This window comes from Eptatretus burgeri, chromosome 12 (assembly GCF_056783735.1).
Source record: "Eptatretus burgeri isolate ZD-2024b chromosome 12, Ebu_testis_v1, whole genome shotgun sequence".
Classification (NCBI taxonomy): domain Eukaryota; kingdom Metazoa; phylum Chordata; class Myxini; order Myxiniformes; family Myxinidae; genus Eptatretus; species Eptatretus burgeri.
This window is the reverse complement of record NC_140972.1, coordinates 89,276,519-89,302,459: the sequence shown is the minus strand read 5'-3', so window position 1 is coordinate 89,302,459 and position 25,941 is coordinate 89,276,519. Positions and strand designations below refer to the sequence as shown.

At 49.1% G+C, this 25,941-nt stretch overlaps 1 protein-coding gene and 1 long non-coding RNA gene across 6 annotated transcripts in view; one reads left to right on the top strand and one right to left on the bottom strand.

Moving 5' to 3' along the window:
• LOC147016102 (uncharacterized) overlaps positions 1-6,056 on the top strand; it is a 30,258-nt gene extending 24,202 nt beyond the window's left edge. For all 3 annotated transcript variants that reach the window (XM_085848832.1, XM_085848833.1, XM_085848834.1), the window contains one exon: positions 2,681-6,056. In XM_085848832.1, coding sequence (XP_085704958.1) covers positions 2,681-3,978 — 1,298 coding nt within the window. In that variant the 3' untranslated portion in view covers positions 3,979-6,056. The remainder of the gene's footprint in view (positions 1-2,680) is intronic.
• Positions 1-23,421, bottom strand: part of LOC147016101 (uncharacterized) — a 37,768-nt gene extending 14,347 nt beyond the window's left edge. The window contains exons 1-2 of one of the 3 annotated variants that reach the window (XR_015050001.1): positions 22,837-23,421; positions 11,095-11,228 (exon numbers count right to left, since the gene is read on the bottom strand). This is a non-coding gene — a long non-coding RNA (uncharacterized LOC147016101). Of the gene's footprint in view, positions 1-11,094; positions 11,512-22,836 lie in introns of those variants that run through there. The other 2 variants (XR_015050002.1, XR_015050000.1) reach the window with 2 other exon arrangements.
• Positions 23,422-25,941: the final 2,520 nt, after the last annotated feature.

Sequence of the window (25,941 nt, the reverse complement as noted above, 5' to 3'; positions counted from 1 at the left end):
AGTGGAGATAGGGGGAGGAGGGAAGGGGGAGGGGTGGAGATAGGGGAGGAGGGAGGGGAGGGTGGAGATAGGGGAGGAGGGGAGGGGAGGGGTGGAGATAGGGGGAGGAGGGGAGGGGCAGGGGTGGAGATAGGGGGAGGAGGGGAGGGGGAGGGGTGGAGATAGGGGGAGGAGGGGAGGGGTGGAGATAGGGGGAGGAGGGGAGGAGGGAGGGGAGGGGTGGAGATAAGGGGAGGAGAAGGAGGGAATGGGGGAGAGAGGGAGAGGGAGGAGGGGGAAGGAGGGAGAGAGGGAGGAGGGGGAGGGGGAGGAGGGGGAGGGGGAAGGAGGGAGAGAGGGGAGGAGGGGGAGAGAGGGGAGGAGGGGGGGAAGGAGGGAGAGGGGAGAGAGGGGAGAGAGGGGGGAAAGGGGTGAGAGAGGGGGGAAAGGGGGAGAGAGGGGGAGAGAGAGAGGGGGAGGGAAAGGGGAGAGAGAGAGGGGGAGGGAAAGGGAGAGGGGGGAAAGGGGGAGAGAGGGGGGAGGGAAAGGGGAGAGGGGGAAAGGGGGGAGAGAGAGAGAGGGGGAGGGAAAGGGGAGAGGGGGAGAGAGGGAGAGGGGAGAGAGGATGGGGGAGAGAGGAAGGAGAGGGGGAGAGAGGATGGGGGAGAGAGGAAGGAGAGGGGGAGAGAGGATGGGGGAGGGAGGGAGGGAGGAGAGGGGGAGAGAGGATGGGGGAGGGAGGGAGGAGAGGGGGAGGGAGGAGAGGGGGGAGGGAGGAGAGGGGGAGAGAGGATGGGGGAGGGAGGGAGGAGAGGGGGAGGGAGGGAGGAGAGGGGGAGGGAGTGGGAAAGGGGGAGGGAAAGGGAGAGGGGAGAGGGGGAGAGAGGATGGGGGAGGGAGGGAGGAGAGGGGGGAGGGAGTGGGAAAGGGGGAGGGAAAGGGGAGAGGGAGAGGGAGAGGGAGAGGGAGAGGGGAGAGAGGAAAGGGGAGAGGGGGGAAAGGGGGAGAGAGAGAGGGGAGGGAGACGGGGAGAGAGGATGGGGGAGAGAGGATGGGGAGGGAGGGAGGAGAGGGGGAGGGAGTGGGAAAGGGGGAGGGAAATGGGAGAGGGAGAGGGGAGAGAGGTAAAGGGGGAGAGGGGAGAGAGGATGGGGGGAGGGAGGGAGGATGGGGATGAAAAATTTAATTCTGAAAGTTCCAGCTGGCTCCGAGATACAGCTCGGACATTGGCAGAAGAAAGGGAGAAAAACCTTAATGGTGGTTTCGTACTCCTCGGGGTGCAAGACCTTAACTTTTAACCCAGAGGGGTATGATGTTAATGAAGTTTAAATGTGACTTGCTCTCGGCTCTCTCGAGAGGGCAATTTCGTTTTGATCGGCCAAACTTTAATAGAGTTATTGTGAAAAATGATTATAATTAGGGTGTGCCCTTAACATTAGGTCAAGGTCAAAAAAATATAGGCCAACCCCGCATACTTTATATTCACATTATTGATGAAAAATTCATTCCAAAAGTCCAAGCCAGCTCCAAGAGATCTCAAAAGCCGTTCTGGAGAATTTTTTTCTTCATTTTAAAAAAACAAACAATATGGCTGCCAATCCACAAGACCGATGATGTCATAAGATAATTTTCTCTCAACCAATCTATCCTTAGATGAACCTCACAAATTTTCATACTGATCGAATGCAGCATTCTACGTGTTGAATTTTGACCAGGATACCACTTCACCGATGATGTCGTAGTCAAAGCACCCTTATTTCCCATGCAGAGTAGTTGCCAGTTGCCAAGTTTCAATTTTTTCCATGATGCGGTTTCGGAGATACAGAGGTCTAAAATCTTTGTTTTTCCAACATTGCTGCACCCCATGTGACCTATGACGTCATAAGTATTAAAAAATTCTCCATGAGTAGTGGCATCCATGATAAAAAATTGTCAATCGAATAAGTGGTTGGAGGGAAAACAGAAAATTTGCATGGACATACGACAGACGGACCGACAACCCAAAAACATAATGCTACTGGCGACTTTGTTCCCGGAGGCATAAAAATAATTTTAAAAGGAAAAATAATTTCCTCAATGGTGTTTTAGTACTCCTGGGGGTCGAAGAAATTGCGGCATCATTAAAGATTGGGGGTGCTAATTGCAGAAATAAACCCTACAACAGCAACAAGCCTTCCCTGATGCCATAGGGGGGAAGCTTAATACAACTCAGGGTGTATCACAAGTTGAGAAATGTTTGTCGAGATTGTCACTCCCATGCAGAGTACTTGATGGGACATTTCAAGAATTTGGAATTTCTTCAGTGTTGGCGATAACTTGCCTACTATTTAGAAAAGACACTGATATCTTCAACATCCACCAATGACCAGTGCTGGCAGGTATGTTTAATGTCATCCGATGGAAGGTTCACATTGATGGATTGTCCTGCCTATGAAAGACTAGGGTGACAGTTTATAACTGCATCAAGATTCAATTCCAGGCTAGGCAGCCCAAAGGTGAGTGTGCATACATCTCGGTTATCCCGCAAGCTTTTGCCCAATGCAACGCTATCAGGTATTGTTCAAAGTCTTCACTCTGTCCATACATTAGTCCTCGATAGTTATTTGTCTTTGAGACTTTATCCCCTTGGTCTTCAAACTGAAGTGGGAATTAAAGTATATACCTGTAATGAGCTACCATTAACACGTATGATTTTGCACAGGTTTGGAAGATAATGCGGAATCATGCTTCCCGAAGACCTGCAACTCTGAGTGCTTCGTACGTGGTGATAGAAAGAGGTTCCAGTTCGATGACTCTGACAGTAAATCTTCAAGCAAGCAGGAGCATGGTAGTTTACCAGAGCAAGGTAGTATCTGTGTATCTGAAAAAAGCGTGCTCGAAATCCATTCTTATTGCCGACATGACTTGGGCCTTAACGCTAGTGTGGAATGCAGACCAGGAAAGCTTGTTGTAAAGAACACAAGCACACCAAACGGAGAAAGTAAATCAGATGCAATTGTTTTTCCTTCACTGGCATTCCAACCAGATGTGCAAACTCTGCAGAATGAAACTTACCAGGAGCTGAAGGAAATGTTAATTGAACCAAGAGCTCAGCCAGCTGTTGCCTGTACAGATGTTAAGTCTGAGAATGCCAGACCCAACAGTCTGAAGGAACATACTTGCCAACAGTGTGGCAAGCACTTTAGTCACCCATACAGATTGAACAAGCACTGTCGCGTGCATACGGGAGAGAGGCCGTATCAATGTTTACAATGCAAAAAATCATTCGGCAGTTCCTCCAACCTGGCACGCCATCATCGCATTCACACAGGGGAAAAACCTTACCAGTGCAGCGAGTGTGGAAAGCAGTTCAGTCAGCTGATCTCGCTCAAGGAACATTGGCACACACACACCGGCGAGAAGCCCTATCAGTGTGAAGAATGCGGAAAAACATTCGCCGAGAGATCTACACTGAATTGTCACCGGCGGATTCACGCCGAGGTGAAGCCTTACGTGTGCGAAGAATGCGGGAAATACTTTGCCCAGAAAGTGCAGCTGATGCAGCATCGGCATACACACACCGGAGAAAAGCCTCATCCGTGCCAGCACTGTGGCAAGAGATTTCACCGGCTCTCAAACATGAATGCTCATGCTCGCTCACATTTCGCACAGAAGACCTACAAATGTGAAGAATGCAGCAAATGTTTCACTGGTTTGTCATCACTACTTTACCACTCCCGAACCCACACTGGAGAGAGACCCTACCAATGCAATTTTTGTGAGAAGAGCTTCAAACAGCTGTGCAACCTGACGTGCCATCAGCGCACTCACACAGGTGAAAAGCCATACAAGTGCAGCGAGTGTAGCAAACAGTTCAACCAGAAGCCGCATTTGATCAGCCATTTGCGAACCCATTCTGGAGAGAAACCTTATCGATGCCCAGACTGCGGAAAAGCTTTCGCCATTCTTTGCAACATGAATTCCCATCGCCGCACACATTCCATGATTAAACAATCTTAGCAATGTCCCTGCTATACAGTAACAAATGTAGGCAGCACCAGTTATCCAGTCAAAGCAATAATTGTGATCAAAGTTTCCCTGTGGTATGGCATTTTAAAGATGTCACACTACCCTGTTAAAGCATCGATTTCACTCCACCACCCTGTTCATAAACAATTGCAATCTGTGACCACAAGCAGAGAGAATCCTGAGACCCCTCCAACTACACAATTACAAGGTACATACTGCAGTCTAACCACATTACAACAAATCCCAGGGAACTGGGAACATCGTCGCAATTGAGATTCAAATCCAGGTGAGACAACCACCACCAAAGGAACTGTTTTTTTGTTGGGACCGTTTTTGTCCACCAAAGGGCATTTTTTATTATTATTAAAGAGCAAGTTCTTTACAGTGAAAGCATTCAAATTACAGTGGCCTGCAAAAGCATTCACCTCTACCAATAATGGCACATTTAGATGAATTACGAATGATGTAGAAACAGTTTTACCAAATGATCTTTTTTATTGATAACTGATGAGATCAAATTAAACACTGTTATAGTTTTAGAAGGTTGCATGTCAGGAATACCTGTAAAAAAAAAACAAAAAAAAACTGTACAAATCAAAATTCATTGGTTGCAAAAGTGTTGAGTCCCTTAGTGGAAGCACCTTTTGCAGCAATGACTGCTATGAGTCTTTATGGGTAGGTCTCTACCTGCTTTGCACAATGAGATTGTGAAATGTTTGCCCATTCTTCACATGAAAATTACTGTAGTTGTGCCAAGTTTGATGGTGATCGTTGATGGACTGCAATATTCAAGTCTCGCCATAAATGTTCAATTGGGGTCAAGTGAGGACTTTGACTGGGCTACTCAAGAACATTTATTTTCTTCTTATTCGGCCACTCTAGTGTGGCTTTAGCTTTGTGCTTCGGATCATTATCCTGCTGAAATGTGAACCTCCTACCGCTACCCCATTTCAGATTCATGGACGATTCGAGCAGGTTTTCATCAAGGATTCTCCTGAACTTTGCACCATCCATTGTCCCTTCTATCCTGACATGCTTGCCATCTCTGCTGCTGAAAAGCAGCCCTATAACATGATGATTCCACCACCATGCTTGACAGTAGGGATGGTGTTGACTGGGTAATGTGCAGTGTTCGGCTTACGCCAGACGTAACACTGAATTTAGATCAAAATGTTCAATTTTTATCTCGTCTGACCACAAAACTTTTTTCCACAAGCCTGTATTGTCATGAAGATGCGTTTTCACAAACACCATACAAGCTTTTAGATGCATCTTTCTCAGTAATGGCTTCTTTCTTGCCACCTGTCCATGGAGGCCATCTTTGTGAAGGGAATGAGATATTGTTGATTGATGAACACCGATCCCCATGAAAGAGCCTTTTCAGGTTTTTTTTTAACCCTTTGAACCCTAGTGGCCATTTTATCAGCCGCTATTCAAACCTCCATATACACGAGTGGCCTGATTTTTCTCCAGGAAGCCCAGGGTGGTGGAGCCAAAAGTCCAAAGAGCTCAGGGTTCAACAGATCAAGTCATTCTTGGATTTACAGTGACATCCTAAACCAGTTTCCTGCATGCCCCGATGCTGAGTTTGGATGAGTGACCCGATCTGGGGAGCATGATACATCTTCCACTTCTTAATGATGGATGTTACCATACTGAAAGGGATAATGAGGGACTTTGAAATCTTCTTATACCCCTCTCCTGAATGGTGCTTCTACACCACTTTATCTCTGATTTCTTTGGATATATATCTTCTTCTTCTTCTTTTGGCTGCTCCCGTTCGGGTTCGCCACAGCGGATCATCCGTATGATCCGCATAGTGATTTGGCACATGTTTTACGCCGGATGCCCTTCCTGACACAACCCTGGTCGCCTCTTACGACACGGATATGGTACACCTATTTTAACCGGGGTATACACCGGCCCAGTACACTGGTACTCATTTCGCCGACCTCGGAAGGATGACAGGCTGAGTCAACCCCCTGGTGTATTAATTCAGTGGCCCAACGGGGCTTTAACTCGGGACCTTTTGGATCCCAAGCCGCTGCCCTAACCACTGCGCCAACACACCAGGATATATATATATATATATATATATATATATATATATATATATATATATATATATATATATATATATATATATATATATATATATATATATATATATATATATATATATATATATATATATATATATATATATATATATATATATATATATATATATATATATATATATATATATATATATATATATATATATATATATATATATATATATATATATATATATATATATATATATATATATATATATATATATATATATATATATATATATATATATATATATATATATATATATATATATATATATATATATATATATATATATATATATATATATATATATATATATATATATATATATATATATATATATATATATATATATATATATATATATATATATATATATATATATATATATATATATATATATATATATATATATATATATATATATATATATATATATATATATATATATATATATATATGGAAGGGGGAAGGCAATGTTCTGGACATGCATTTGATAGGGGGAATGGTCCCCTTCTGCCGGCATTAGTACAGGATTGAACGAAATTGGGTAAGTTAAAACTGCACATTCAAACGGGTCATACTAAAGTAACTAAACAATGCCTGGACACTGCCCAGAGATGTCAGTGGGGGTTGGAGGGGCTTTGGGAGGAGGTAAGCATAAGGGAAGGAAGGGCGTTTTCCTTCAATCATCAAAAAATCCATGCGTTTTAATGCCTTTTAAAAATTTCCACACATACAATAAGCTCGAGAAAATCTCAACCTGAGATGAATTGCAGAATTTAGCCGAGCAGCAGCTCCAACTGCGAATAAAAAAACAGTGTTCATTTGTCCAATTCATCCATTCTTTGACACCCCTTCCTCTCCTTGAGTGCCGGAGAGTTGTATAGTCGTGGAGGGGGTTTTGGAGGAGGATAGTTTTAGGGGAAGGGAGGCAGCATGAGGAGGGAAGGCAGTGTAAGGGAAAGGAAAGGAAGTGTGAGGGAAGGCCGTATTAGGGGAGGATAGGCAGCGTACCAGGGTGTTACCGGGGGTGATGAAATGTGCCCAAACAGCAATGTTTTCTTTTTAACCGCCGTATTCTATATAAAACCAGGTGGAAGCATTTAAAAATTAAACCCATGCTTATCTACCTGGCAAAAGCCTGCCTACATGCATGTCCTCCACCCATACGCATTCCTCCAATGTCCTCACGGTGCATGCTTACTGATTATGCGCACCGGAGATATACTCATCCTTTCATTCGCACACATGCATGGATTTCCCCACACCCACACTGCACCGTGGCACGTCCCGCGTGACTTCGATGCCGCAGCACGTCTGCTCCCTACGTGGCTTCAGTGCTGCAGCACGTCTGCTCCCCATGTGCAGTAGCACATGGTTTGCGAGACAGCCCCATAACCTCCTACACAGTGCCACGCACCCTGGCCCCGGGTGGAAGTTAAAATTCAGATTGTGCGCCTGCGAAACCAGCATACCGCACACGTGACCAAGCATGCAGGCATGCACACACCCCACGAAGAGTCATTTGTTCGTGTGTGGAGAAACATACATATATTAAGTCCGTGTGTGCTGTCTACGTACCTCTTCGTTTTCCAACTGCTGATTTAATATATTACAGCAACTATTAGCATGTTTATATTAATATTTGTGATGAAAGCAGATCACAAAACAGAAAAAGAAAATTGCTTACGTAATTGCTGAAAACAAAAAAGTCACCTGTGGACTGTTTTGTCATGACTTGCAAAAACAGGTTATAGAGCATGACATTGCACTTAATTAAGTTCCACTTTATACGCATTCCTTAATCTTTTCTTCACTAAAGATAATCGTCCGAACAGTAGAAAAAAAATTAAGCTTAATTATTTGCTTAAATAAATACACTTGGTTCTAAAAATCGGGAATTTATTAAAAATTTCAGATTTCACTCCAGATTTAGTCCACACTTATTTAGTCCACGATATCCGATTCTCAAATCAGATATAATATGTTGATTTCATACTTTAATTAGTCCGTGAGAGTAGATAGTGTTTCAAAATCAAGGCATGTTTGAATCGGCCAAACAAAATGGCGAATTTAGACCCTGGCAAGCTGAGAGAGAGCCGACCAAAGGATGACACCTTGATAAAGGATAATTAAATAAGGCTGTTAATTATATTCAAAGGGGGTGTTTTAATAAACCCAAACACCCAATTTTCATTTATGCACTCTTTTGGAGTTCCCTTCATATGCATGCGAAGATTCAGGCTGCTAAGTTTCATGGTTTTGGAGTCTCACACACACACACACACACACACACACACACACACACACACACACACACACACACACACACACACACACACACACACACACACACACACACACACACTTATTACCTCTGCCACCGAAGGTGAGGTTTTTATATACCCCTTTCTGTCTGTTTCTGTATCGGATATCTCAAAAAGTTGTGGACGGATCCGGATGAAATTTTGTGGACATGTTCGGTGTGTGACACGGACGAACTGATTAGATTTTGGTGAAGATCTGGATCTGGATCCGACGACTAGAATTTAAGTGATTCTTCACCATTGAGAGATACAATAGGGCCAAAAACAAAATAGTACTGTATGACATATTTCAAAAATGTATTGGGCCCGATATGTTCTCATGGATCAGGCATTACGTGGCAGAGGTAATGCGCTCCACCGAGTGCCCTTCTAGTTGGTGTATACAGTCCATATATTATATATTGTCGCGGATCTGGGCGTCGAGGCTTGCCATAAAGGGAAGCACTTGAATCCCTCACGAACGCCCGGTTCTGAGGCCAACAGACACAGATAACTTTGCGCACCGGTATGTTGCTGGGCAACCACGAACACCAATTGGCACGGCCAATCCGGGCAGGGTTACACTACTTCGTGTGATACCTTACCTGTGGATGGCCGGTTAATTGGGGTCACGTGCCCTCAGCGCACACTCGGATTGCTGCTGAGCGTTAGTGAGCGTGTGCTGGTAACAAAGCAAATTATTGGGGTACAACTTCCCATCTAACTACACTTCTGCACCGTGTCGGACCAATAAAGGAAAAGTCAACCGAGACGGATTGGAAATGACAACAAACACATTATTTATTATAAAAGTACAAGCAAGCAAGAAAGCAAAAAAGGCACAAAAGAGCAGATTTAACCATAACATGTATACTTCTTCAATCTTACTTACACAAAAGACTTCTCCCTCACTTCACAGAGCTGAAACATACAAGAGAATGTGGAGAAAAATGAATGGGGAAGATGGGCAGTAGCGATGTGACGCAATGGGGACACGCAGCCATGTCCCTCAGGTGCCCAGACCCAGTAGGTGAGTTCTCTCTGGCATCCCAGTTATGCGACTCGCCCTCCTCTGCCTCAGATTTTTCCTCCTCAGGCCCCCGTCGATGAGGTGCTGCTGTTCACCTTCCTCATCCTTCGTCACTGACAGGATCAAGAGGGCAGGATGACGCTCGTGGAAGGAGTGTCCTTTTTTCCACAGAAGCTCGACACCAACTGCTTGTGAAGCCTTCCTTTGTTTACCCTCACACTCTTTTGTTCTTTGTACCTCACAAACCTTTTCAGTCTTCTGCTCATGCGAGCTTGTCCCATTCGCTGCTACCTTTCTGCTTCACTCAGCCTTTCTGCTCTCTGAGCCATCTGCTCAAGAGCTTTTTGCCCGTGCTCATGCGAGCTTTCCTCATTCATTTCTGCCTTTCTGCTTTTTCTTCACGATCATAAACATTCAAGGCACGAACGTTCGATTACAGGCAAATTACGTTGCATTTCATTATGGCCTCTTCTTCTCTCACGAGCTATTTGCGTCCCTGCTCTTCCAAGCTTTCCCCGTTCACTTCTGCCTTTCTCCTTCCCCCACAATCTATCTATCTATCTCTCTCTCTCTCTCTCTCTCTCTCTCTCTCTCTCTCTCTCTCTCTCTCTCTCTCTCTCTCTCTCTCTCTCTCTCTCTCTCTCTCTCTCTCTCTCTCTCTCTCTCTCTCTCTCTCTCTCTCTCTCTCTCTCTCATTGGTCCGCACCTGATGATCCTCAAAAAATTTCATACTGATCGGCTGAAGCATTCTATGTATGCAGTTATGACGTCATAACAAAGGCACCTATGACATCATTAAAAAAAAAATCGCTTATTTCCCATGAGGGGGACTTGCCATGTCTGAAGTTTCAATTTTTTTTCCTTTGTGTGGTTTCAGAGATACAGAGGTTCAAAGTTTTTCCTTCTTTCCAACATGGCTGCCACACTACGTGAGCTATGATGTCATAATTATCATTAAAACATTCTTCATGAGTAGTCGCTCCTATGGTGAAAATTTTGTCTCAATCCGACAAGCGGTTGCAGAGAAAAACACATGTTCTGTGCGGACAAACAAAGAAGAAAGATGTCATGCATAACACGATACTTGCGAAATCCATAAAACAAATTGGACCTTAAAAAATAATTGGTGGTTGAATTTAATGACAAAATACACAAATCCTCTTCAAATTTCAAGTCAAATGGATGAAAATTGACAATTTTAGAAATGACTTGACTTTTTGGCCGAGATGTTGACCTCAAAAATACTTGTTCATTGAATTCAGTGACCTGATGTGCAAATCCTCTTCAAATTTCAAGTCGATGAGATGAAAATTGAGGATTTCAGAAATTCTGCCTTAGTTGTTGACATTTGGCCTATGTTGACCTTTTGGTTGAATTCAGTGACTTCAAATACAAAGTAAATCGGATGAAAAATGAGGATTTTAGAAATCTCTAAGTTAGACGAACAGGCAATGAGGACACACGGCAGGATCCAGGTACAACGAACAGGCTGCAAGCACGACAAAAGAGGCAGAGGTATGAAAGCAAAACAATCTCCTTCACAATTCTCCTTTAACTCGATCCTCCGCAGAGACACTACTCCAACAGGCTCTCCCACTGTTAGCACTCCTCAGCCTTCTTCTCCCAGGCTCCCGTCAGACCACGAGCCTCTCAGACGCACCGTACCTGCGTGATCCAGGCTCCTCCCTTCACTGTCTGGACTCACTCCGCCTCCTGGAGCGTCCATGGCTTGGCCCCTGGGAGGCATCCACAGCTCCACCCATTCCAAAGGACAATCTCAAAAAATACAACCAAAGTACCTGCCAGAAATCACACACCTCATCAAACGAGACAACTTAAAACACAACACTCATAGCACCAGACACAGTAGAAAGGATGGAAACAACAAACACAGAAATCAATAACAAAATAAGAGTGAAAAAAAAACACAAAACTGGAATTCCTTTCTATGCACACAAGACCACTTCATCACCACCAAACACTTGTACAAAACCATAAACAGCATCACCAACTCCAACAGTGGCTTATCGCCCTCATAATCAGCAATAACTACAACAGACAACATACCATTAGAGAAATAACATGCTAACATCCTCATAGACCACGACACAAACACAAGTCACATAGGACCCAGAAAAAGAGGAAAAAGACGCCACCAGAAAAAGAGGATAATGTGTTCCAAAAAGACCTGGGATAACTTTGGTTCATATTGTTGCGGATTCCGCGCCCGCCGGCGTGCTGACGGCCACGTAACTCGAATCGCGGCACGTCGCCCACCGGACGGACAATCCAGTCGTGACCCTCTCGGACTAACGCCGGGAACCAGTCACGGGTGGACCTTTCGGTCTCACCGCGATCGAGCCAATCAGCCCCCGCGTGGGATAGGGTTGCTCGCCAAATTCGACCTACCTAAGTACCCACGCGGAGGGTAGACCGGGCGATCGCACCTCGCCGCAGGTCGACTTCGGACACGGGCCACTTAAGCGACCCGTTCCGTACTATCAGAATAACCGAGCGGTGTTATCGTCGACCTCGACGGTTCGATTAATTATCGGGCGTATTCAGCCCACTACCAACCCTTTACGTGAAGCAAGATGAGGATTCAATGGGAGAAATGACGAAGCGAAACGGGAAACAGTTCAACACAAAGCACATTTATTCGCGGCACACGGGAAGCACACATATTCAATTCCACCAAAAGCACACAGAAAAGACACGATGCAATTTACACAAAAAGCAAATGTAAAAGCGAAAACACAATGCAGAGCTAATACCGACTACCGAGCACACGGCAACACTTATACAATTTTACTTCACAGACGGCGCCGACAACACATACCCAAAACCAAGGAAAGAATACCCTCAAGGATGAGGCGGGCCTGAGGCCGAGACCGGGTCGCGCCTACCCGTCTGGTGATGAGACGAGGAGCGGCGATGGCGCCTCAACTCCGCGGGCCCCGCGGACAGTGTCTGGTAGGGGGTGGGAAAGGGGCCCCCTTGGTCGCACTATCTCAGCGTGGGGGGAAACAGGAGGGGGTTGCTGATGCTCGGGGTATAGAGGATTTTTATTATCCCGCGACAAGCGTCTCCACCTCGGCCAGGTCGCGCTGTCGGCCTCCCTGGGGTGCAGCTCCCAACGCGAGCACCTCCTCGTCTGGTGTCGCCGCCTTTCCACAGGTCCGTCCCCTCCGTTCCGACTCCAACGCACACGACGACCAGCTCCTTCTTGCCAACTCCACCGCCCGCGAAGTCTTGACTCTCTGTTTCCGACTCTCCTACTCTCCTACTCTCCGCCTCTGGACTCTCCTACTCTCCGCCTCTGGACTCTGCTGGACTGACGAACACGGTCCTTTTATCAGCCCCGGAGCTTCGCCCTCTCATCTTTGACCCCCTCCCTTCGACCTTTCACCTCGCTCCCCATTGGCCCGAGAAAAAGTGGGCGTGAAGGCTTTTTGATCCATAAATTTGCATATATCGATCGCCCTGGGGGCGGGGCCAATTCGCCCCTCGATCACCGATTGGACGGCAAAAAGTGGGCGTGTGTCGTTTTTGATCCGTTTTTGAAGCACAAAATCCGTGATTTTGTACACGCTGTTCGGCGCGCGCCCTGCACGAGTCCAACACCGGTACCCACAAGCGGCGCAAGAACGGTGGCGATGCGACGGCTGCGAGGTGTGACGTGAAGGTCGTGGCGGTTGTGGTGAAGCGGCGTTGTGGTTGGTGGTTGATGTTGTGACTGGTGGTGGTAATCATGGCGGTTGGTCCAAAATAAAGATAGCAAAAGAAAAACGGCTATCCTGAAGAGTCGCAGCACGCATAAATGACATGTATTCCCACTAGACAACGGGTTTGGGCCTAACTACACATGTACTTACCGAAATACCTCACCTAAGGGACCTGAATGGTGGTTTGCGAATTTGGTAACCACAACACTACCCCCTCCCCTTTTTACAGACTCGTCCCGAGTCGTCAAATTTTCGTGTGGCATCATGTGTAGTTTTCCCCTAGTACATTTTACCTTCGGATCCCTGAGTGCGACATTCATGGTATTCGTGTCCCCAAAATAAATAACCTGAGGGCTGCGTAACTACCTAAACAAACTCACTCACACGGACGACTTAAATAAAATTGCCGGCGCTAGACAGACATGCCGGGGGCGCACTCATATTTACAGTACATCTTACCTTAACTTACAAATTTTACACTAAACCATGGCCCAGGATCATTGAACTCTGCAAAAAGAAAGCAGTTAGCAGGGAGCCAGGCTGCCCGCATGCAGTCTCTGGCTCAAACAATGCAGGTGACAGGGAACGTGGCTGGCTGCTCACACGCAGTCCAAGGCCTTCCCTTTTGAACTGAACGCAGTGAAACACAACGGTGCATGGGCTGCACAACGCAGTCTCCGTGCCAGCTCAAGTGGCACACGCAATGAGCACAACGAATGGATGGATGAACACAAACACGGTGCACGGGCCGCCACTGCAGGCCCGTGTTGCAGCTGCCAACGGGGCAGTTCTCGCAGCTTGCAAAGTGTTGCCTTGATGATCCTGGCGCACATGGCAATGAACAGGGGGGGGGGGGCAAAGCAAAATTGAACGGGGCTGGTGAACATGGGCAGTGGGCATGGCAAAGGCAGCAGGCGAACACAGCCCGCAGAAGAAGGCCGCTGCAGGCAAACTCAGCCCACAGAACCAGGCCGTTGCAGGCAAACACAGCCGGCAGATGAACTGGCCGGCACAGGCCTTGAAGAAAAACAGCCAGCAGATGAACTGGCCGGCACAGGCCTTGCAGCACAGCAGCTGCAGACGATCCAGCCGGCACAGGCCTTGCAGCACAGCAGCTGCAGACGAAGTTGGCCGGCCTCCGCCTTGAAGCAAAACACGGCCAGCCGATGAAGTTGGCCAGCTCTTGCCGTTCAGTGGAGGTTGGTGGAGGGAGTGCGGTGGTGCTGGCCACTTGGAAGGCGGGCTCGGACCTACCTACCTGTCTCCCTCCCACCTATCGCCTTTGCCTGTCACTGTACATACCCACTCCCTTAATTTGTCAAACCCCAATTTAGCCCCAACTTATTTTTTTGTTGTTTTTATTTTTACTTCCCCACTATAAATCGTCCCCGAACCCCCTTTTATCGTCCTTGTTCGGCTAACCTATCCTGTCACCTAGCCTACTCCCAACCCCTACGTTCCCTTCCCGGAGGGGAATAAGGGAGAGCTAACGTCCTGTGTCGAGGCCCAACGAAGCCTCAGAATGGCCTCCCCAGAGTTCGGCGATCTAACCAAAGTGGGTCCAGCGGCCCACAACGACAGCGAGGGGATGGATGGTGCGGAGGGGTACATCTCCTAATCTACCCTAACCATTTAACTGTTAAACTACCCCGGGGCTTTCAACAAGCGCCTCTCGCTTAAACTATTGGTTCTAACAACCCAGATTCCCGTCGCCTGTGTTGGTGTCCTCACAATTTCGGGCCTCGCCCCCCAATTTTCTCTCCGTGCCCTCACACGGTCTCATGGCTGGGACACGTGGCTCCCTCTGGCAGGCACGACCCTCTGCCGAATCTCCCGCTATGGCACCCCCGGGCACTACACTGCCTCCGAGCCTACCAGCTCCCTAACACCGGGGAGTGCCCCCCATGGCACCTCCCCTGAAACGCACACGTGGCAGGCCGGCCTCCCGGGCCCCTTTCCGAGGGTCACCCGTGCCCACAACACTGCCCACGCGGCTAATGGCGCCCCGGGCCCCCGCACCAAGCAGGCGCACCCGTGCCCACTACTCTATCCCGGCCCCCCATGGGCCCATGGCCTACCGCGACCGACTAGCCTGGTGCCCGGGGTACCCACTCAGCGATACTCACCTTTCGCAGCCACGCTCCCAAGCCCGTCAACAGGGCTCCTGCACCCCTCCAAATGGGTTTCGAGCCTACTTTCCCACCAACAACAAAACGACCTCCATTTTTCAATTTGACTAACCCAGCTAACTCACTTTACTCTGACCCCGGGGTCCCTTGGGCGGGAGTCACTCCTCCCCCCAATCACTCATCGCACCATGCATTCCCCATTCGCTCCACTCACACAGACCCGCTGGCCTCACTCACTCAACATGCACATGCCTCACAACTCACCAACTCTTCAACACACACACCGCTGAACTCTGCCATCCTTCTAACTACCTCCCCTAACTAACTCGTGCTCCCACGTCGTCCCTTACACTACAGCACGTTCCTTTTAACGCTACGTAGCTAAACTACGTCCCCTCTACACATCCAAAGTCTGTCTCTGTCTCCAAAATAATCCCATTTTATTTCCCAACCTAAATCTCGCTACAATCCCTCTATCTAATCCATTCCACGGACTCCATGAGGACTTACCCCTGCCCCATGAAGTCGGTCTAACTAAGCTAACCCTTCCCCCTAACTAGTTTCCATCCTGTGCCCAGGTAAGGGGGTCTTTCACCCCTTGCCCAGGAATCCTGTGCACCCGAAAGTGAGGCTTGCTTTTTTTTTTTTTTCCCCATGCGCAGCACCTGCGCGGCAACTCAGAGCTCGCGCACTTTGCACCTGCCCGTGACGTCATGCAGCTGCACGTGTTCCTCGTCCCTCCTTGGACGGTACCATCCGGCAGAGATACCCCTCCTGCCGGATTCCAACCCCACGTGCAGCCATGGCGTCACCGTGCGCATAAAAAAACACAAGCCCCACGTCTCGAGGGGTTCCCCACGCGAACACATGTGCTTTGCCCGTTGGAGCTTAACACACACGATCGCGTGGAGAACCCGTCCGGTCCAAATCCATTATCCTGCCTAAACTTTGTCCGTCCGCGGGATCGGCAAATCCACCGCGTGCGTTTCCGGACCGGGACTTCACTCTCGCAAGCGAGCACGTGGTGGTCTCGTGCGTTGCACAACACGAACCTCGTGCTCACTGCTGGGTGAACCCGGCACGGTCCCCGAAACAACTACAGCCGCTACTCGGCTTTCTCTCCTCTGTCGCCGTCTCCGTCTCCATTCCACACACGCATACCTGCGTGTTACGACGCACACAGTCCACTCCATCACATTCACACCAGGAGACGCGGCTGCGTGCTCCCGCATGCCAACCGACATCTCCCTCACATACCGCTCTCTCACACACACGGTCTCCCTTGCATACGGCCGTTCACTCACGCGTGCCTCACTACTCACACAAACCATACTACTCACACACGCGGGGGCACTCAACCGCTGTGCCTCATCCACACACGGTGCCTCACCCACACACGCGGGGGCACTAACCCGCGGTGCCTCACTCACACTCCGTGCCTCATCCACACACGGCGTGCTGGGAAGCACGTACTCCGGCACCATCGCCACCACACCACTCACACACGGGGTCGCTTCCACACACGGGGACGCACTCACACCTTGCACCACACACAGGGACAACCACACTGGGGATTCGAGTCCCCACAAGGGTCTCCGGGGCCTCTATACCCCCCAAGCTCTCCGTGCACCCGTTCACAGCACCCGTCCCCTCAACCTCGCAAAGCACGACCGAACTCACCTGGTCGTGACTCGCCTCAAGGGGGCAGACTCCCTCCCCTCGTTCCTGGAGGAGGACATCCAGGTGCTCGCACTGGGTCCCGACACGCTCCGCGAGCTCACCCCCATTATCCTCCACTACCTCCGTGTGTGTGTGTGCGTCACTTACCTTGTCATTATCATGCAGTCTCTCTATTTTTTTGTCTCCCCTGTCTCTATACATTTATAAGTTTCTGTTGTTCCCTCCTGTCTATTAGTCTCCGCTTCTTTCTGGCGTCTTTCCCTTATCTTTATGTAGGTCAACCTTGCTTTCTCTTTAAGTCGCTCCCGTCCTTCCCTGTTTTTCACTCCTTGCTCTTTCACGATCTCCGCGTACCTCATCCTTGCTCTCCGTATTAATTGTTCTTTTCTCTCCCTCGCAATTACTTTCACCTCGTCTCTTGTCTCCCGAATTATTTTCTTACCCGCCTCCACCGCGGCCCTGTCAGCCGTTGCACCCCCTTCCAGCTCGTTTGCTCCCACACGTGGAGTCGCCATTCCCAGCTCCCTGGTCACGGCCTTCATGCCCGCCTGCAGGCATCGGCCCATGTTCTGCGTCTCACCCCGTAGCTCTTTCATTTCCTCCTTCATGTTTGCTTCCATTCCGTTTATTTGCTGTGTATTCGCATCCATCCTCGTTTTTACTTCATTTGTATTTGTATCCATCTTTTCGTTCATGCCTTTCATTTCGTTTTTCATATCCGCATTCATTTTTGCCAGCATGGTGATTAGCTGGGCCATGTCGGGTACGCTTGGGTGAGCCGTTTCGGCAGGGGTTGGGGAGGGGTTTTGGTGGAGAGGGGGAGGGGAGGTGTCATACACCGCGGCCGCCGCCGCACCCACCTCGGGCTCCGGGTTCAGTTGGGCGAGTCCGTGTTCCTGCACAATCAACATTTCCTGCTCGGGGATTCCATCCTGGACCATGGACTCTACACATTCTACATCCATTTCTAATACCCCCGGCTCCCGCTCGCCTTGAGACGCCATCTTGCTTCTCTTAAAGGGTTAATTTAGCTCGCTCGTAATTTGGAGGGAATCGGGGGTCGCTTCTCTCACCCCTGGACCGATTCCCGTGAATTTAGCCGGAGACAGGAGAGCCCGTTTTCCTGTTCTCCGATACCAGTGCCGCGAGGAGGGCGATGAATTTGTATCGCACGACCTGACACCAGTGTTGCGGTATTCGCGCCCGCCGGCGTGCTGACGGCCACGTAACTCGAATCGCGGCACGTCGCCCACTGGACGGACAATCCAGTCGTGACCCTCTCGGACTAACGCCGGGAACCAGTCACGGGTGGACCTTTCGGTCTCACCGCGATCGAGCCAATCAGCCCCCGCGTGGGATAGGGTTGCTCGCCAAATTCGACCTACCTAAGTACCCACACGGAGGGTAGACCGGGCGATCGCACCTCGCCGCAGGTCGACTTCGGACACGGGCCACTTAAGCGACCCGTTCCGTACTATCAGAATAACCGAGCGGTGTTATCGTCGACCTCGACGGTTCGATTAATTATCGGGCGTATTCAGCCCACTACCAACCCTTTACGTGAAGCAAGATGAGGATTCAATGGGAGAAATGACGAAGCGAAACGGGAAACAGTTCAACACAAAGCACATTTATTCGCGGCACACGGGAAGCACACATATTCAATTCCACCAAAAGCACACAGAAAAGACACAATGCAATTTACACAAAAAGCAAATGTAAAAGCGAAAACACAATGCAGAGCTAATACCGACTACCGAGCACACGGCAACACTTATACAATTTTACTTCACAGACGGCGCCGACAACACATACCCAAAACCAAGGAAAGAATACCCTCAAGGATGAGGCGGGCCTGAGGCCGAGACCGGGTCGCGCCTACCCGTCTGGTGATGAGACGAGGAGCGGCGATGGCGCCTCAACTCCGCGGGCCCCGCGGACAGTGTCTGGTAGGGGGTGGGAAAGGGGCCCCCTTGGTCGCACTATCTCAGCGCGGGGGAAACAGGAGGGGGTTGCTGATGCTCGGGGTATAGAGGATTTTTATTATCCCGCGACGAGCGTCTCCACCTCGGCCAGGTCGCGCTGTCGGCCTCCCTGGGGTGCAGCTCCCGACGCGAGCACCCCCTCGTCTGGTGTCGCCGCCTTTCCACAGCTCCGTCCCCTCCGTTCCGACTCCAACGCACACGACGACCAGCTCCTTCTTGCCAACTCCACCGCCCGCGAAGTCTTGACTCTCTTTTTCCGACTCTCCTACTCTCCTACTCTCCTACTCTCCTACTCTCCGCCTCTCCTACTCTCCGCCTCTCCTACTCTCCGCCTCTCCTACTCTCCTACTCTCCTACTCTCCTACTCTCCGCCTCTGGACTCTGCTGGACTGACGAACACGGTCCTTTTATCAGCCCCGGAGCTTCGCCCTCTCATCTTTGACCCCCTCCCTTCGACCTTTCACCTCGCTCCCCATTGGCCCGAGAAAAAGTGGGCGTGAAGGCTTTTTGATACATAAATTAGCATATATCGATCGCCCTGGGGCGGGGCCACCCGCCCCTCGCTCACCGATTGGACGGCAAAAAGTGGGCGTGTGTCGTTTTTGATCCGTTTTTGAAGCACAAAATCCGTGATTTTGTACACGCTGTTCGGCGCGCGCCCTGCACGAGTCCAACACCGGTACCCACAAGCGGCGCAAGAACGGTGGCGATGCGACGGCTGCGAGGTGTGACGTGAAGGTCGTAGCGGTTGTGGTGAAGCGGCGTTGTGGTTGGTGGTTGATGTTGTGACTGGTGGTGGTAATCATGGCGGTTGGTCCAAAATAAAGACAGCAAAAGAAAAACGGCTATCCTGAAGAGTCGCAGCACGCATAAATGACATGTATTCCCTCTAGACAACGGGTTTGGGCCTAACTACACATGTACTTACCGAAATACCTCACCTAAGGGACCTGAATGGTGGTTTGCGAATTTGGTAACCACAACAATATATTTAGTACCACAAATTATGCGACGATACCCTTTGTTTTATATGGTACAGAAACTCAAAAAGTTTTTTTTTTTCAGGTCTGGTGGTTCAACGTAAAAAAAAATAGTGACTCCACAGGAGAAAACTCAGTGCTTCAAACGGATCAGAGACGAAATCCAAGACGCAAGTTCGGTGTAATTTCCGTACAAGGGATGGAAGGAATCCGTCATCACGGACTAATATCACAGAGTGGTACAAGAGGTTTCAGGAGACTGGAAGTTGTCCGAAACAGAAAAGTACCGGTCGACCAAGCACAAGTGCACTTGACGTTGAACGAGTGTGGGAATCATTTCAACAAAGTCCCAGAAAATCAATCTGACGCGCATCCAGAGAACTGGAACTACCAACCACAACTGCACACAGGATTTTTCATAAATGACAAGTTTTATGTGATAAGGTGCAGATTCTGCAGGAACTCAAACCAAACAATGGACCCAAACACAAAGCGTTTGCCTTGGAAATGCTCAGTCGCAAAGAGGATGATGAAGATTATCTGAAAAAGGTCATGTTCACAGACGAAGCTTACTTTCATGTATCGGGGAAGGTCAACCGGCACAACGTGAGGATCTGGGGCTCTAAAAACTCCCACATGGTCATTCAACACATACGCAACAGTCACAAGGTCAGTGCGTGGTGTGGCCTTCCCCATGACTGCTTGGTGGCTCCGTATTTCTTTGCGGAGGATACAGTGACCTCAACAATTTACATGAATATGTTAGAAGGATTCACCTTCCCACAGATTGAAGACCTGCAACCAAATATCATTTTTCAACAGGACAGTGCTCCCCCTCATTGGGCCTTAGTAGTTCCAGCCATTCTGATTGAAAAATTTCCAGGTCACTGAATTGGCTGAGGACCAACCGCCTGGCCCCCACGAACACCAAACACAACCCCCTTGATTTTATTTTTGTGGGGGGGTTGTCAAAGATGTTGTCTACAACACCAAGGTGGCAAACCTGCAGGATATTTGATCTCGGATCACACCTGCATACACACTGCTGGATGCAAACATGCCGAGCCGAACATGACAAAAACTCGTGTACCGCCTTGATGTCCAGCATGCGAAAAACGGAGCTGACTTCAAAGTGTATCAATAGTGTGCACAAAACTTTGGGAGTTTCTGTGTCATATAAGCCAAAGGGTACCATTGTATCATTTTTGGTTCTAAATATATTCACAACCAAAGTTGTCTGGGTCTTTGTGGAACACCCGTTGCAAGACTCAAACTAAGCTGCCAACTCGACACCACCGTCACGCCATTCACTCCTGCACAAACAACAACAATCATCAAAAACTTGGAGGCTTCCGGCCCTGACACCTCCCATTTACAGGGTGTTTCAAAAAGATTGATACAACTTTGACTTTCTGCCATTTCTTTGTTCTTTGACCTATACCATTTTCATTTTCAGGGTTTGGTGGTGTTATCATGGTATTTGTTCCCTGGGATTTCTAGCTCCATAACTCAATCATGCCATTGACAGTGAAGCAGAAGACAAAAGTGGTGGCTCTGTGGTGTGAGACTAAATCACATCATTCACATGTAGACACCCGCCAGAAGTTCTGCCAGGAATATGACCTCAGAACAGGTGATGGACAGACAAATTGTGCCATTCAATGTATTGTGAAACATTCTGAGCATGAGGGTACAATGCACAACCAGAGCGAGGGCAACAGTGGCAGGCCAGCATCCGTAACCAAGAGCCAAGCCAATATCGACGCCATGCGGGATTTTGCAGTGGACAGTCCCAAGAAGTCCCACCGCCGACACTCCTGGGAGGGAGCAAGGCATCAAACCAACATCAGTCTGGCGTATCCTCACTACGGAGCTGAATCTTTTCCCATACATCATCTCTATTAGGCATAAACTGAGTCAAAATGACATGAGAAGGAGACTTGATATGTACAATTGGCTCAGTAACAGGATGGAGCAGGACCCAAACTGGATCAACCTGATCTGGTTCAGTGATGAAGCCATTTCCACTTGAACGGTGCCATCAACAACCACAACATTTTCTGGGGGGCAGAACCACCTGAGATCACTGAGAGGTACCTGAAAAGGGCCTAAGGTCACATACTTCTGTGCCTTGAATGCCAGATGGGGAAAGCTAGGGCCTTACTGGTTTGAAAATGACAACAGCAGGACGGTGACGATCAATGGTGAGTGCTACCGGGCCATGCTCCAGAAGTACCATTATGATCTAGCCAAAAAAGTCACCCTAAACAAATTCAGCATGACCTGGTTTATGCAGGATGGTGTACCCCCACATACAGCTGGTGACACCATCACTTTCCTGCAGCAGCTCTTCAGAAACTGCCTCGTTGCCCTGGGAACCACTCATGACTGGGCACCCCACAGCCCAGACTTGAACCCTCTGGACTACTGGTTCTGGGGAGCTGCCAAAGTCTCTATCTATGCCAATCGCCCTGCCACACTGGATGATCTGAAGCAGGAGGTGTCACACTACCTCCAGGCAGTGCCACATGAGACCGACAGGAAAGATGGACAGAACTTTGGAGTCAGGATCAATGCCTGTCTGAACCGCGGAGGGGCACACATCGAGAACATCAAGTACAAGGATTTTGCGTAAATGCCAATTTCAGACCTTGGGCTCTCACTAACTCGAGCAGTGACTTGCTGTAATAGAAAACACCATGTCAAGCTTTCAACAAATGTTTCGTTCACATTCCTGATTCTTTGTAAATAAACATTTAAAGTTGCATCACTCGTTTTGAAACACTGTTTACATTAAAACACCTTGGACCGCACGGCATATCGGTCCTCACAAGTACAGTATGTATAAGTCATTTCTCCAATCAACACTCAATAATTCACCATATTGGGAAACGAGCAAAATCATTACCCTCCTGAAACCAAACAATCCCACAAAAGAAGCCTCCGACAGACCTACCACAATGGGCGTAGCCACACCCTCATGCAGGAAAACACACAACTAGACATTGATATCGAACACATAACCAAGTTTCATCAAGATCGGATCAAAGTCCACGGAGTTATGCTCTGGACACAGTGCTGGATTAACCATTAGGCAGGCAAGGCATGTGCCTTAGGGACAGCCAAAAATTATTTTCACATCAAATATTTGTCTTTTTTTGCATTAAATATTTTGTTCTCGAATCAGTTCATCTTTTGTCTGGGGTCCATTTCCATGAGCCCGAGATCTAATTTAAAATTTTCAGGCCATTATCTAAAATTTCAAAACGTGCCTTATATTAGGGCCAGCCGAGGCTTAATCCGGCACTGTCTGGACACACAGACAGACACACGGACATAACGAATATAGTGGTCACTCTGGCTGGCACTCATGAACCAATTGGAGGAACAGACCTGGCACTCAAAGTACAGTGAGTGAGGAGGCACACACAGACAGACACACACACACAAACACAGAGACACACACACACAAACACAGAGACACACACACACAAACACAGAGACAAACACAGAGATACACACGCACACAGACACAAACACAGAGACACACACACACACACAAACACAGAGACACACACACACACAAACACAGAGACACACACACACACACACACACAAACACAGAGAGATACACACGCACACACACACTAACACAGAGACACACACACTAACACAAAAATGCACACACAAACGCAGACACACACACACACAGACAGAGACACAGACACAGACACACACACAGAGACAGAGACACACACACAGACACAAACACACAGACAGACAGACACACATACACACACACAAACAAACACACAGACAGAGACACACACACACACAGACACACACACACACAGACACAAACACACACACAAACACAGAGACAGACACACACACACACACACACACACACACACACACACACACACACACACACACACACACACACACACACACACACACACACAATGAAAGGAAATAAAACACGAAAGCCAAACCCAACTCTGGTGTTTGGTACCGCTAATACGGGACTTTCAAAATGCCTTGTTTCCACCACATTGCTCGGTGCATGTGCACAGAAACTGTTCTTCACAAACCAAATCGGGGAGGCGTGGACATCTTCCATTCCTCTCGGGTGAGGATTGTGGAATAAAACAACTTTTAAACAAACCGTCGGTACTTGTAGGCAAACCTCCAATAAAGGGGTGTGTCTTGTACTGTACTGAAATGGGAGATGCTTAGCAGGCAGACACGAAGCGGAGGAACAGTCGAGCCGGGCTGTGTTGCACGAGTGCGAGCGCGGGCGTACTGTGCCCGGCAGCTCCCCTTTATTCCGTACGCGGTACACTCACGAGCCGGCCGACTCCAGCATTACTACGATGCCTCAGGCGGCGTGCACACCTCATATCCCTTGCCAACCCCACGGCCACTCCTCCCATCATCACGCCCACCATGCATCATCACCATGCCCTTCCCCATAGGCCCGCAGACTCCACCACACTCCTCCCCCCTAAAACTATGATTATTAAATGATTACCATTATAAGAAGCATGCAGAACACGAAGGACTTCGTATAATAATCATGGAAATAAAATGAAAATAGCAAAGTATAATAGCACACCACATCATATAATGCGTCGATGCGAGCGAGTGGAGCAGCAAAGGTCAGGTCTGACCGCGTTACCGATATGAAGCAGCAAAATGAGAAGCACAGCAGCATTATGCAGCAAAAACGCCCCCAGGCGGCCCATGCTGACATGACCCTGGCCAAGGTCGTAACGACCTCTCGAGCCAACCTCCTCCGGCCCCATCAAACGCCTCCGGCCCACTCCCCCCAGGCAGACCCGACGTAGATAAACATCCCGAGGCCGGCAGCCCGCTATCTGGAAGTCGTGGCGCCAGCCTTAGACCTTGGCCGGGGGCACTGAACAGCGCCGCTGGCTGCATGCATTTAATGCGCCAAAACAACTCACGCACCACAATCAGTCGAGACGCCAACGCCCGTCCCAACGGCCTTGAGCGAACACAGCGAGTTGCGCTCGCAATCAGAGGTGGGGGTAACGCCGACCAGGGCACCAGTCTTGGTTCCGAGTCGATCTCCGAGACCCACACGGCCGCTAGACGGGAGCAACTCCACTTAAACCACACTGCAATCATAGGCTCGTTATAAATCATTACAAATAATATTCGAAGCATCGCAAATTCATTTTTCCGTACAGCGCGCTTTTTGATAAAATCCCAGCACATAACAAAGCAATTACCTGCGGCCCGGGACAGTGGACGGCCAACTCAACCTTTTTATTCGCCACCACCGCCCCTGAAGCCCCTACATCACATTGATCATAATCCAACTCCCATTGACTGATCTCCGCCACATCCACTTTTACACGAGAACTGCTGGCATTTATTTCAACAACATTAAACTGCATCACTAGAGCAAGGAAAAGCACATATGCCATGAACAACAACCCACAACCCGCACCACGAGTCCGCTTCTTGGTTGTCGACTCGATGTTGTGACTCGCGACTCCCTCCAACGCCACGGGCCCACCGCCACCTGTTGAAGCTGCCTGAACCACACCGATGCGCATTGCCTCACGAACCCTGCCGAAGCGCGGGAACTCATCGCGAACGAAGCGCGGGAACTCATCGCGAGAACTGATACGGCTCTCGCCGCCTGCCAGAGCCTCACCCTCGGTACTCGACGAAGGCCTCGAAGAGAGTACTGGCACATCTGGAGGTACGAACCGGAGACCCAGTCCGAGGTGCGCCAGCCAGTCTCGACCCAACAGGGGGGGCCCCTCCCCTCGTACAACGAACACCGAGAGCTGGGCGCGTCGATCTCGGTAGCGCACTGAGACGTCGGCCCTCGCAAGCGGTGCAATCGCCTCACCGGTGTACGTGTATAACGACAAGGCCGTCTTGACCAGGCGAATACCGCGAAGACCACGAGCCGCCCGCTCATCCATGACCGACACTGCTGCCCCGGTATCCACGCAAAACACAGTCGGTTGGC